At 44.2% G+C, this 14,517-nt stretch overlaps 2 protein-coding genes across 3 annotated transcripts; one reads left to right on the top strand and one right to left on the bottom strand.

Moving 5' to 3' along the window:
- The first annotated feature begins 2,662 nt into the window (after positions 1 to 2,662).
- adob (2-aminoethanethiol (cysteamine) dioxygenase b) lies at positions 2,663 to 5,271 on the top strand. Of its 2 annotated transcripts, none has more exons than XM_081616508.1 (2): positions 2,663 to 2,898; positions 3,066 to 5,271. In XM_081616508.1, exon 2 carries the CDS (start codon positions 3,129 to 3,131, stop codon positions 3,888 to 3,890), a length of 762 nt encoding a protein of 253 aa, XP_081472634.1. In that variant the 5' UTR covers positions 2,663 to 2,898; positions 3,066 to 3,128; the 3' UTR covers positions 3,891 to 5,271. The 2 variants fall into 2 exon arrangements, with proteins under 2 accessions (XP_081472634.1, XP_008428681.2); XM_008430459.3 differs by having other exon boundaries at positions 2,985 to 5,271.
- A 2,955-nt stretch (positions 5,272 to 8,226) lies between these two features.
- Positions 8,227 to 10,163, bottom strand: LOC103477379 (E3 SUMO-protein ligase EGR2-like). The gene is made up of 2 exons (XM_008430460.3): positions 9,823 to 10,163; positions 8,227 to 9,747 (listed from the first exon to the last, which is right to left on the bottom strand). Exons 1-2 carry the CDS (start codon positions 9,938 to 9,940, stop codon positions 8,765 to 8,767), a joined length of 1,101 nt encoding a protein of 366 aa, XP_008428682.2. The 5' UTR covers positions 9,941 to 10,163; the 3' UTR covers positions 8,227 to 8,764.
- Between the last annotated feature and the right edge of the window lie 4,354 nt (positions 10,164 to 14,517).

The raw sequence follows: 14,517 nt of genomic DNA, 5'->3' as shown, positions 1-14,517 counted from the left end.
GTGTGTGTGTGTGCATGGTTGTGTGTCTCTGTGTTGCCCTGCGTCAGACAGGTGACCTGTCCAGGTGACCTGTCCAGGTGACCCCGCCTCTCACACGGAACGTTAGCTGGAGAGGAAGCAGCACCTCCTGACCCACTGAGGGACAAGGTGTTAGAAAATGGATGTTCAGTTGCATGAAGCAGCATCTCTACTGAGGCGTTTGTAAAGCTATGTTATCAAACTAAACCACAATAATGTTAGGTTATTTTATTAGTCACATTTTTACCATGATATTCATTCATTTATACATATTTAGTTAACAAGCTAAATATTTGGTAAGAAACTAAATATCTAGTTTAATATTTAGCTTCTCCTCCATTGTTTTGAGGTCAAGTCGCCTCAAGCTCCTGATGCACCGACTGCAGTTTTCTGACCAATTACTGACCTTTACAAAGCCTGACCTGCTGATTTTGATTTTGGTCAGTATTGATTTTTTGTCGCTAAAGAGGCTAAATATAGCGACACGTCGGCAGCAGAGTAAAAGGAAACTGGCTGATTTTCAGAACTTTGTGTTGGTATATAAATCAGATTAATTTACCGTTTAATCAGCTGATCTCCCAAAGTTAAGAATATTCAGGCCGATTTATCTGAGCACTCCTATCTCAAGCTTCTCCTTTATGCTTTATTAGCTGAATAATGTGTTCAAATACTGTTTGTTTTTCAGAGAAGTGAACCGTAAAACCACTGATGGGAACGTGACTTCCTGGTTGAGGTGCTTCCTTTTCCTTCATGTGTGGGAATGAGGTTTATACATCCGGTTCTGGTGTGAAGCGGGTCGCGGATCCGCTCCTTCTGTCTGCTTTGATCTGTCCAACCAAAACAAATAAATCTGTGAGCAGATTCCACCAAATAAAGGATTTTATCAGTCAGAGACACCTGCAGGAAATGATCTCTAAACACAACGTGACTCCGAGGTCCGACAGGATCAGGAGGATTTTACTGGAGCTGCAAAATACTTTGATATTTGGAAATATAAGGTTGTTGTATTTTTCTCTATTATGTGATATTAAGTGCCAGTTTTTTTTTATCGCCACAAGTGGACTGCTGCCTAATTTCTATCTGGAACAAAACTCTCCAAATATCATTTTTTTATAGAAATGACCTTTGTTGTCCCGTTGGAGGGAAAAGTGCAACAGTAGCAAAGTGACAGACACAAAGATATAAAGTACTGGACACATTAAAACAGAATAAAGAATAGCATATTGTACTGTAAACGCAACATTTCAACCTACTGTGTAGGTTTTAAAATACTCTGATCCAGAGGAAAGTTAAAGTAGATAGGTTACTTTAATCAAACATTACAAAGTGTTGTCATGTATTTGTGCTATAAAACAGAAGTGACATTGATTTTGTTGGAAGTAGAGACGGGTATAGATTCTACCAGCTGGGAGGAAGGATCTATGTTAATGCTACTTTGTGCACCCAGGATGCAGCAGTTTGAATCTGGGAAAATTTGCCTATCTGCTGATTTTTTTCTCACAGAGCATATCTAAAATATTCAAAATAAAATGCAGCTTTGGAAGCTGACATATCTTGGCTTCATGCTACTTTATTAGCAGATGTTTGCAAAGCAGACAATCCAGGAGCACCGTTCATTTTCCTTACTGCTGATTGGCTGTGCTACTACTGTCAGTAACAGAGATGAGGAAGACGGTAAATGTTAGCTTCTAATGTAGTGCTAAGATGGTTTCTACTGTGTGTTTTAATGTATATTAAAGTATATTTGTTGTTAAAACTATTACAATAGGTGGTTATAAGCATATAGTAGTGCCAAGCGTTTGGGATTTAGTGGCTGTGAATACCAGAGGTCAATCTCTGGGTGGCCTCATGAAAACATGTTTAATACTCCAGTTAGCTTCGCTTTGGTGCCTCGTTAAGACTACAAAAACAGCTGAGCTTTAAAATCAATTGAAAGTCTGATTAGTAGAGGAAAACATGTTATCTTAGTCCTGGTTTGTTTTGAAATCACCTGTTACAGACAGCAAGAAGGTCAATCAACATTTACTTCAATCTGAAGAGGATTTTCTTCATTTACACACATTTACAGTGTGTGTGGAGTTTTCAAGCCTTGTGGGTCAGAGAAAAAAATAATACATTCTACCATGTGGATCCAATTCTTGTTTTTATAAATTCTTGCAGTTATGTGTTGTCATCTGTCCCTGGAGAATCTTCTTTTTTATGTTTTCTGTGATGCATTAAAAGGCTCCTGAAATTAGACAACCGATGAAACCAGTTGAAAATGGGATCTTCAGGGTTTCTGTGACACACAGTCGCCTTTTGTTTCAGTTTCTGATCTATAAAAATCTAACTTGACACAGTTTGACAGAAAGACGGACTGTTTTCCCTGCCTAACTGCTTGTATTTGAGGAATAGCTGGTTATCGCTACACCGACTGTAGCATGCTGGGAAATGTAGTGTATCCATTCGCAAGATCAATCTCAAACTAGCAAACATATTGACAGCAATCATTTAGGTTTTTTTAAATAAAGTACAAAAACTGTATTAAGTCTTCTCTATCTGTATTTCAAGTTAATTTTACTTTGTGACAAGAAAGTACAGCTTTTTTAATCTAAAAAAATAAAAAAAATAACTACATCTCCCATGATTCTACGCGTGCGAGCTGCCTGGTGCGGACGTGTTTGACAGTTATTTAAAAATGGGGTTTCGAAGTGAAACGAAGTGACCGTTAAATGCAGATTTTCTGCCTCGAGGTCATAGATTCAGAGATTATTATGAAATTCGTTATTTTTTCCGAAACATTTAAACATTAATGTGTTTAGAAAATAACAAAGCGATTAAACGAACAGCAAGCAGGACGTGTTATACATAAAGTCGCTTTACTATAGAATCGTATTCATTGTAAGTATTATGATTATTCTGTTTAAATATTTAATGTTTAGACTGAAACTAGTTTAATTTTAATTTTGTTAAATAATTTTAAACAGTTTGGCGCCGAGCAAAGATCCTTAAGTTCGAAGCGGGTTGACAGCGGAGTGAAGTATCTTGACAATAAACAATCTTTGAAGCTAACTGAGGGGCTACGGCTAACCGCAGGCAGCGGACCCGGGCAGCGGCGCTCCTGATCCGGGATGATGCCAAGCGACAGCACCATGACTTCCATCGTCCAGAGAATAGCCCGACAGGCTCTGGTCACCTTCAGGAACCCACCAGGACTCGGTGAGGAGAGCGGAAAGTCCTTCGTAGAGAATCACGGTAAACTGAAGACCTTGATGACGGAAGTCCGAGCGGCGGACCTGAAGCTCGTCCCGCGGAGAGCCGAGGACAGCGCGCCGCGGCCGAACCCGTACCACCACGGAGTACCGCCGGTCACCTACATGCACATCTGCGAGACGGACCAGTTCAGCATGGGGGTGTTCCTGCTGAAAACCGGCGCCTCCATCCCGCTGCACGACCACCCGGGCATGCACGGCGTGCTCAAAGTCCTCTACGGGAAGGTCAGGATCAGCTGCTTCGACCGGCTGGAGCGGCACGGCGGCGGGACGCAGGCGGCGCCGCCGCTGCCCCCGGCGCAGATGGGCGCTCTGCGGCGCTCCGTGCTACGGTCCTCTGCCGAATACACGGAGGAGAGCGGGCCCTGCGTTCTCTCTCCGGACCGGGACAACCTTCACCAGATCGACGCCGTGGACGGGCCGACGGCGTTCATGGATATTCTGGCCCCGCCGTACGACCCGGACGACGGCAGGGACTGCCACTACTACCAGGTTCTGACCGAATCGGAACCGAACTCCGCGGACGGGAAGGAGAAGGAGGTCTGGCTCATGGAGATCTCCCAGCCGCCTCACTTCTGGTGCGGAGGGGAGCCGTACCCCGGTCCGGAGGTGCACCTGTGATCCGCCCGGACCGAACCTGGTTAAATGGACCTGCCCAGGCCCGGTCCCGAACCGGGCTTCACGGACCTGGGCAGACTGGTACCACTTTAGAATAAAGCTCCCCTTATAGATGGCTAATAAATAATTTAGAGATGCAAATCTTTAGTTTTCAGATTCATTCCGATTTTTAGGATTCGATTCAAAACGACTTTCGATTAAAGCGATCTATTGTGTGCCTGACCAGTCTGACCAAAACATTTATTTAAACGATGTTCTAAGACCAGATTCCTTCAGTTTATGTTTAAACATAAATATTTTTGTGCATGAAATCCTGTAACTTAAATCAGCAGTATGACGTCAGCCTGGCTGCCTCGCTTTTCCTTAAATCCAAACAAAACTGTCAGTTATTCATTATATAATTTTACAAAAAAACGAAGCGGACTGAAAATGATTTTTTTTTTAGCGTATTGAATCGATTCATCATTGCGATTTTCTATAGAATCAGTTTTTCTGCACATCTAGTAGACATTCATCTATAAACACTTAATGAATCATTAATAACTGTTAATTATTAAGGGTGAGAATGAGACTCTGTGCTAAAATAAAGCATTTACTAATGCTTATTGTGCAAAGTAGTCACAATAAATATTGTGACTATTTTTATCTGGTATATTAACTAGATAAAATATTCAGGTGAACCGACTTGCCTCAACTGTAGAGTTTTTCTCCTTACCTCCCTGAATTAATGGTTTATAAAGTATTTAGATAGTAATTAACATGTATTAGCCATCTGTAAAGAGGAGCCTCACTGTAAAGTGGTTCTGACCCAAATTAAACATAATTCTGACTCAGAATGTGAGTTCTCCTGCAGTCAGTCAGTCATAATCTGTGCAGACCTGACATGTTATCTGCTGCTCCACATCTGGACCTTATGACATGTTTTTAGTAATAATTCAACAACACGCCCACTGGAGGCGTTTGCTGCTCTGTCATTGAACATTTTCAGACCAGCACAGATGAATTAAAATCTGTTTTCTTTCTGGCATCTCAACATCCTGATCTCAGCAGTTTGCTCTGATTTATCCGTCTGTCTGTTTCTGTCTCGGCCTCCACTGCCGTTTGTTCCAGCGTTTGCATGAAGGATTCAGCGTTGAACCAAGTCATATCCAGGCTGCAGCTGCCGACTCGTCTTCCTGCTTTCAGCTACAGAGAGAAACTCCAGATTTCTCCTCTCATCTGGACTCTGCGGTTTTTATCCGAGATGCTCAGGGAACCAGGATGTGATGATTGCTGCATTAAAATCCGGCTTCAGCTGAAACCTTTGAGATTCTGCTGGGGTCGTTTTGTTGATCTGTGCAGTTAAAGCTGTCAGCGTGATTCCAAATAAAGATAATCAACATGGTTTTGTCTCAGCCTCAGTTTTAAGATGTGCAGAATAAATAAAAACTCCAGTTTTTAGAAGGTAACTTCTCTAAAATGAGCTAGAGAGCTCGCTGCTGCCACCGTGTGGCGGAGGAGGGGACAGGAAGCGGGTAAATAAGCTGATCACTGACAGATTCATGATCTTTGATCAATGTTTGATGAACAGATTGAAGAGATTTGACTCATGGTATTTAGGGAAGTAGATCAAAACTTTGACTAGGAATCACTGAGACATTTTAAATCTGCCCAAGTAAAAAGCTCTTCAGTGCTTTAAGCAGCTAAAATTCATCACAACATAAGTTTTTGCCCAATTTAGATCATAAAAACTCAAATGCAGAAAAGATTCAACTAAGAAAATTAACATGTAAAAATCTCAGCCTCTCTTCTGGTCTTAACATCAGTGCAGTGTAAAGCTGATCTGATGATTAATTTTGAATAAAGTTACCAAAATTTCCATTTTTTTCCACAAAATTTGAAGCAGGTGAAGCTAAAGCTGTTTATTATTCTAAGTGCAAAACTTTAATACAGTTCTGGGTTATTTTTTTCCTCTGAGTGTTGTTCTGTCAAGAAATTGTGTTTTTTAGTGTCCAGGGATTTGATTAATGGCTTCAGTTCTAGTCTTGACCTACACTGAATACCTTCAGGGTGTTTCTTGGACACCACTTGGTAAAGTCTAAACCTACAGATAATTCACAACCAAGGACTTTAGGGTAGAGGAACCCAGGAAATGACCCGTGGCGTGTACAGCCTGTACATTCCTACTGGAAGTTTCCTACTGGTACCTCATAAAGTAGCCATGTTCCTCAGGGACGACTGGCCTGCATGTTTCAGGTGTTTCCCTTCTGCCACACACCTGTCTTGAGTAAGTGGGTGATTAACAGGCATGAATCAGGTGTTCTGGATCAGACACATCTGGAATATGCCGGGTAGTGATCCCTGAGAAACAATGATCTACAGGTAGACGGTGAGTGTAAGAACAGGGAAGTGTGTACAACTTTCCATACACACTTCAGTCTGTTCCCATGAAGAAGTAGTTCATAGAACTGATCTGTACCTCACCAGTCCTGGACTCCCTTCAGGTGTTGGTCCATAAGGTTTGGTACAGTCAGGACGGAGCGTCTGGCGTCAGTCTACACCGTCTCTTGGTTAGGGGACAGAAAAACATCACTGCTTGCAGCAAACTATGAGACATGCTAGCTCAGGTGTCTTCATATCCAGGTCTCCAGAGTCGATGTCTGGCAGCTTTTAGATGCGTCTCTGGTTGAACACACCTGAGTAAAATCGTCATTAGCAGGACTCTGGAGATTTCACTGAGCACTGAAAGGTGACTCAGGCATTTGATTGAGGTGTGTTGGACCAGGTAGACATCAAAAAGTTTCTCAACTCTTTTAGGACTGGATCTGAGAACCTCTGCACTGGTGAGAGTCCCGTTTGTCATCAGGCTATGATGCAACATTAAGTGGTTGGGTTTAACTCCATTTAGTCTGAGAGACCAACTGGCGGTGGAAAGACTCTCCTGTACCAAACCGCACCAAGCCGTGCCATACGGCTGGATGGAAACGAGGGAGTATCATCTAACTATTCCCGAGTCTTTAAATACCAGGAACATACAGGGCTGTGTGAGAGTATAGGCACCTTATTGGCTAAAAGTGAAGTTCAGACACTTGAAATGCCTGAAAGTTTTCTGTAGTGTTGTGATCAGCGTTCAGCACCAGACTGCCTCACCCTGTCGGTTTCTCTACTCACCTGGTAAGTAGTCTACAGAGTATATACTGATGAGGACGTTTACACTGACATGATACTTGCAGTACAGAAATGTTTGTACAACAAAAGTAGCCATTAAATACCCAATCTGTGTCCAGAAAGATGTACACAGGCAGACTTTCAGGAAAATACAGCACCCAGTTGAGTTAATCATAGGTACTCTATAAGAGGATCTTTACCCCCACAGAGATTTAAATGTGCCCTGCAATAAACTTCTAAATAGTATGGACCCCATACGTACGTCTCTGAAGTATATATACCGTGGAGGTAAGTAGTTAGAAACAGAAATATACCTGATGGAAAGTAATGCATAAGTCAATTTTAAAGTAACTAAATACTTACTGCAAAGTAAATATCGGGTTATATTTACCTTGTAGGTATCATGGTATCTGTACATATTAGAAAAAGTAGCATACTGTGTAAATAAATACCTTTAAGTTTCCAGTACATACCCAACGAGAAGGTACTTGACCAAATGTACTCCACGTTTTTGATAGGAACCATTTGGGCATTTGCCCAGAGCAGCATTAAAAGGGGGGCGCACACATGTACTGGATAAAGGGATAAAACATGCCAGATTCACCATGAACATTTTCCTTCCTCTTTCATTCATGTTCTGCCAACAGGAACTGCCTCCTGGTGCTGAGCTGGTCCGCCGGATGCTAAGACTATTCAGACTCTCCCAACCAAGAAATTCTGATAATTCCCTGCATTTTACTGCTGATGTGTTTCCTGTACCTGCTGATAGGACCCTGTCTGAACATGTGCAGTTAGTACTCCAGATGTTCTCTGTAGGGGTTCATCTATGGGGTAGACATACCCCCATAGAGGGGGGTATGTCCCTTTGGGGGACATACCCCCCTCTATGAGATGTCCCCCATAGAGGGGGACATCTATGGGGGGATGTCCCCCTCTATGTCTACCCATAGAGGGATTTGGGCCACTATGGGTAGACATACCCCCATAGAGGGGGCACAACAAAGATCCCTGAGAAATTACTCGTAAGTAATCAGTAAACCCAGGTTCTATCTACTCTTCACGTTCCCTGTATGATGTACGAACCCTGAAGGCGTCGTGCTGAGTGACGTTCCGTCTCTGGTTTTCCCCCAATGCAGCCAGAACCAAATCAGCTTTAGTTCAGATTGTCTAGAAACAACAAATCACCAGAACCTCCTGAACAAAACCAACATTTATTTGCATCAACAAGAAGCTGCTTTACTGCTCGTCACGTTTGCATAAGAACTCTGCAGCACGACAGAAGCTTTTCGGCCTGGACTCGGACTTCTCCTACATTCATCAGGTAAAACCTTAAATCCAGTGAAAGTTGCAGATCGTCCTTCCAGTTCACGTCCTGAGCAAACAAACTGAAACATTCAACATGTCTTCCAGAGGCTGGACCACCTGAGCTACGTGGAGGAACTGTTTCTACGGTTTTACTGCGTGAAGAAGTTGGGATTTGGGCCTTTGAGATGATGGAGCCACATGTTGCTGAGTTCATGTCTAATCTGGGCTGTTTGGATCCCTGAGAGCATCAGAACACAGACAGGAAGGTCCTGGACCAGAACGTGAGACTCTTCAATCTATTCTGTCATCTAAACTAAACTTGGTGGAAGTTTCTGCTCGTTTTTGCAGATTAAGTTCATAAATAACGAGATGATTTTTGCACACAAAAAAAAAAAACGACGTTTTCCGTGAAATGATCGTAGATCTCAGGAGGCCGAGGACTTTTTCTCCTTCTGTCGCAGGTGGATCTTCATGTGTCGCCTCCGCTCATCGCTGCGCGCAAACTTCCTCCCGCACTGCTCGCAGGAGAACGGTTTCTCCCCGGTGTGCGTGCGGATGTGCGTGGTGAGGTGGTCGCTGCGGCTGAAGTTGCGCATGCAGATGCGGCACTGGAAGGGCTTGTGGCCGGTGTGGATGCGCAGGTGTCGGCTCAACTCGTCGGACCGGGAGAAGCGCCGGTCGCAGCTCTCCGCGGGGCAGGGGTACGGCCGCTGGTGGACCGGCGTCTTGCTCGGCCGGTTCGGGTACTTCCGGGGTCTGAGGATGGGCCTGAGAGGGAGGTTCTGGTGGGTGGGGAACGCCGCGGACATCGGGCCCTCCACGGCCGCGGGTGGAGCGGCCAGCGTAAAGTTCCTGATGGTGTTGAGCGGCGTGAGCGGCGGCGGCACCCTGAGCGGGTCCAGCGGGTACGGCAGGGACTTCCGGTCCGGGAAGGCCGACTGGAGGTCCCGCTGGCAGCTCTGCTGGTAGAAGCCGCTGTACTCGGGCATGATGGAGAGCAGCGCGGGGCCGTCCACGCCGGGTTTGGGCGCGGAGCTGTAGGGCTGCGGGGGGTGGTAGGACCCGGAGCAGGTGGGCGGCGCCAGGTAGCCCGCGGCGGACTGGTCCTGGTACATCTCCCCGCTGCAGGAGTAGGGCGGGGCGGGGTGGGGGTGCGCGTACATGTGGCTGATGTCCGGCGGGCCGTGCGCCATGCCGCCTCCTCCTCCAGGTGAGTAAATATCCGGCGCGGCTGCGGTGATGTCAGCGCTGACCACGTCGATGGGGTCTCCCGGTGCCCACGGCGCTCCTGCCCCCCTGGAGTCCACGGAGAACCGCCCGGTGAACGTGCGTAAAGTGGCCGCGTACTGCGCCAGATCTCCGTGGATGTGCAGCTCAGGTGTGCTCCTCCCGTCGAACAGCAGCTCACCTGGAAAACACAGAAAGGAGACGTTATGGTCAGCAGCTGCAGGTCGCTCTGCCGCAGCCAGGTGAGTCAGCTTACCGCCTCCATCCTCCTCTCCCACCGGCTCTTCCTTAAAAACAGTCAGCCCCCCCTCCGCCGCGTCCCCCACGCCGCTCAGAGACGCAGAAACTCCCTCCAGCAGAACCTTCGCGCTCATCCCGAGGGTCTTCAGCTGGGTTCCTAACACGGTGTCCCCGGTCCGCTGCTAGCGGGTCCCTTCATGCTCCGCTAACCCCGCTCCTTTCTGCGCCTCTCCGCTCGTTTTAACGGCTCCCACGCGGCTCGGGATGCTTATAAAGGGGATCTCTGGGTGTCCCTTGACGTCACTGACCAAACATGGACTTGGCCTTAAGAAAAAAGAGGGAACTCCAGAAATAGAAGAAGTGGAGCCGCGGTGAGGAGAGAAGCCGGATTATTAAAAATAAAAACATCAAAGTGGTTTTAAAATTAGACTTTCAGGTTTAAATCACGGAATTATTCCCAAAAATCATCACGCATCATTTTCACGATTTGTTTTAGGGGGAATAAGATGCGGGATTCGGAATTCCGGCCGCGGTGCCTCCATAAAAGGTCCTCCGGTGAGGTGGCAGGAGCTCCGGCTGCTTATATGGCCGCGATCCGGCGGAGCGGAGCCAGCGGAGCCCACAGGGCGCGGCTGGGGGCCGAGACATCCATCCATCCATCCATCCATCCATCCATCCATCCATCCATCCATCCATCCATCCAGGAACCCCAAGCCGTTCCCAGGCCATAGAGAGACATCGTCCCTCCAGGGTCTCCTGGTCTCCCTTGGATCTCCTCCCCGGACATCTCGCCATTAAATCATTATTTTAAAACTGCAGGTTATCTTTGATGTTGAATATTTTATGACTAAAGGTTTTGTTGTGACGTAAAATGTAGCAGAACCAGAACCAGTGCGGTCAGAATCATTGTGAGAGCCACAAATGGCCCCGAGCCACACTTTAGGAACCCTGATCTACAGCTCATCCCATAACTGCATGTTAGTATTGTATAGAACAATCACCTATTACACAAAAATGACCGAAAAAGAAAGAAAAACCAAACTTGAGAGAAATCTTGCAGGTTTTCATAGCATGATGCTGCCACCGCCGTGTTTCATTGCTGAAGTTCTGCATGTCGGTCAGAAAGTTCTGATTTGACTGGAGGACCTTTATTGTTTCCTTCTTGTTGTTTTATTTCAGCAGGTCAAATGTAAGGAGTTTGTCCACATCGGCACGCCGCACTGATCAGATTGAAACAGGAGAAATGTTTCTGGTGTCGCTCTGCTCTGTTTGTGCTGAGAGAGCAGGAGGACTCTGCAGCCTTTCAACGCCCACAGATCCAAAAATGTTGCCGTGCATTGTCGCTGTGTGGCGAGCCGCCCACCCCGTGGCAGATGGGGGTTTGGTAGGAGCACACACACACACACACACACACACACACACACACACACACACACACACACACACACACACACACACACACACACACACACACACACACTCAGAGAGCAGTGAATGGAGTCAGAAAACACACCCGATCTGACGTGTAAACCCTCCCACACACTCCGGTTGCTCTGCAGCAAACTAACTGGATCTCGGCTCCTGTTCCTGTCAGATTCTGCCGCAGCGCATCTTTATTTTCCGCTCTCTGTGCTCCAGCGCGCCGCGTCTCCGTGGGGACGGCGCCCTGTGTCCACCCTTCGCCCACGCTGCTGCGGGCCGCCGGGGCTCTGGGGGGTTTGTGGTTTTGTGTGGAGCGGCTCTGGGTGTCAGCCGGGGGTCCGGCGGCCCGGCAGAGCCCGCCGCGCCGATTAATCATCTGTCATCTCGGGGTTTTTGTTAATATGGATCTTTGTCTTCGGCCGCAGCTCTCCGCCTGCTGCCGCTTTAACAGTTTTACAGACAGACCAACTGCAGGTTTTAAGGTGGAACCTGCAGCAGCTGTCCGAGCCGCCGGGACCTTTCAGGCCTCAGCTTGACCTCCTGAGATGTTCCCAGTTCTGTATCACCATCATAAAATGAAACCAGATCCTTGTTTGTGGGTCGGATCGTCATCTCAAGTCATTCCGGCCTTTTTTAGAAGCAGCTTCCCTGCGTGGATTCAGAGCCGGAGCTGTGGGAGTTGGTGACTCAGTGGAGGGAAAACCTGCTTCAGTTTATGGTTCAGTCCTGGATCGTTGCTCTGGTTTATTGTTAAACCACAAACTGGGACTAAACTGGTTTAGTTCTAGTTTATTCCCGGGTTAGTTTTCCTGGATTATTCCTGGTGTCCAGAGCACCAGTGGAGTCGGATCGTTGCTGATCGACTCTGGTTGCATATTCATGTGAGGTTTATTGACCGCTGGGGGTCGGATGAGAGGCTTCAGCACCAGAACCAGAACCAGAACCGGGTTATTAACCTCTAAACAGACTCTGGTTCTGACGGGTCAGAACAAAGAACCGGAGGAGTCCTGACGGCCCGGTGCTCTCATTAACGGAACAAAACCAAAATATCCATCAGTTTGGTTTGAAACAGGAGAAAGTTTTGAACAAAAGTCGTGTTTTTAGAATTCTGACACTTTAAGTGTTTAAATTTAAGATTTTTCTAAGTTCAACATAAATGTCTTTTTTTTTTTTACTTAAATTTAAAGTTGCACAAAGAAAAATGAATCTGGGAAAAACAAAGAGTGAAATAAAATGAACAACAAAGATAAAAGTGTAATCATTTATATTTTTAATGGATTATATAAAAAAATCTATTTTTTGATATAGATTTAAAATCTATTTTAAAAATCTATACCTGTAAAATATGTATTTCTCTATAATCTCTGAATTTTTCTGATTTTTCTTTACTTTTTTGCTTCTTTTTCCATTTTATTCTAGAAATTGGTCAAAATGTCTTTTTGTGTATTTACACATTTATGTCTGCAGACATCAACATCCTTCTACAGACCATGAATATATGAAATATACTTATTTTATGTAAAGTTATGATTTTAATCTGTAGAAGAATAAAAGAACAAAGCAGAAAAATGTGAGGCTTTTCATTTCCTCTGAATCTCATTACTGTTTATTGGTCCAGTTAATATGTGGAATATTTACTTTTTATGATTTTTATTTAATCATAAACGACTAAATAAATAAAAAGCAAATCAACATTTCTCCATAATTAACTAAATATTTAATATTTTGTCTGATTTGCAGGATAAAATTCCTGCAAATGAAGTTTCATTAATGATGAAATGTTTCATTTTGAGAGAATAACTGATGATTTTTCAGCCTTTTTCTGTCTTTTTCTTTGGTTCTGCTTTTAATTTTTATTCTCCCATTTTCATGAGGGAACAAATAAAATAACCTGTAAGATGATTTATGTTTTCATTTCATGAACTTCCAGTTTTCTTTATTGAACCAAATGCTAAAATGATTTCCAGGTTTTCATTTATTCAAACTAAAAAGTGGATTTTAAGTAAAAATCTTCCAGATGTGACATCAGATCAACATTTTGATCTCAAATTTGAGCTTCAAACCAATGAAGATAATAAAAAAGAAGCAGAAAACCTTTTTAAAACACAAAGTACAAAAGCTTAGTTTTGGATTATTTCTCATAAAATAATAATTTATTAATCTTTTAGAGGTTAACGGATCATTTTCATCATTTTTCTGATTTTGAACTGAACTCCAATAAAACCATTTTATGTTTTTCGGCCATTAAAACATGAAGAAACTTTGCAGGTTAAAGTTTCATCTAAAGGCTATAAAGTTGTTAAATCTGTAGCAGAAACTTAAACACTTTTTAAAAAATCCAGGAAAACTTAAAATATTATTTTTGTTGCAGTTTGAAGCTTCATTTCTGTGAAGAGAGAATCTGAGCAGTTTTTTCCTGAACTCGTTTTTTTACTGCATGAAATAAAAATAAAACTCAAAAGTCTGAAGAATTTCTGCTTTTTATTAGATTTTATCCACTTTTAGTTTAAGATCATTTAAAATGAACAAACTGGAGGCGAATTTTTACACAAAATGTTCCAGTTTTGACTTTGAAGCTGAAGCCAAGACTTTGTGTGAAATGCAGTTTTAATCTCCTCCTTTTGTCTTTAGTGAGAATAAGCAGCTAAAAATGATGATCTATGGTTTTATTTCCTTTTTTCATTTTAGATAAAGGATCAAAACTGATTCCAAATGAAAAGAGCATTTATGAGTTTGACTTGGGAAACAAAGAAACAAATCTTCTCCAAACACAAAAGCAACTTATTTATGCGGTGATGAAGATTTCCAGATTTCCAGAAGGAAAACTGATTATTTCACGTTTTTTCTGCTTCTGGTTTGAATATTTCTGCAGCTTTCATCGAACCTGAAAACACAGAAAGCAGCTTTTCTTCGTGTTTTCAACCAAAAGAGCCGCCATGAAGCTGCAGAAACCAACTAAAAACCAAACCTGCAGGTTACATTTTTCATTTTCTGCCACCAAACTGAACTTTGCAGATTCTGATGATTTCCTGCAGGTTTCAGAACAAATGAATCTCATTTAGTCTGAGTGATGAAATCTGCTGCTGTTCTCTTTCTCCTCCACTTGACGGTTTTCTGACCCAAACGGGAGAAAAGATCGGTTCTGGACGGACTCACCGCTTTTGGGTCGCCTGAGAGAAGACGAAGGCTTCGGGAGAGGAAGACGAGGAGCTCCTCTTCGTCGCCCAGAAGTTACTCGCTCCTCTGGATCTGTGGATCTGCGGCTCGGCCCGGCAGGACGGGGGGGAAA

The sequence above is a fragment of the Poecilia reticulata genome, chromosome 15 (genome assembly GCF_904066995.2).
Source record: "Poecilia reticulata chromosome 15, P_reticulata-male-v2, whole genome shotgun sequence".
NCBI lineage: Eukaryota > Metazoa > Chordata > Actinopteri > Cyprinodontiformes > Poeciliidae > Poecilia > Poecilia reticulata.
Note: the sequence above shows the minus strand (reverse complement) of the source record. Positions and strands in the feature narration are given on the sequence as shown.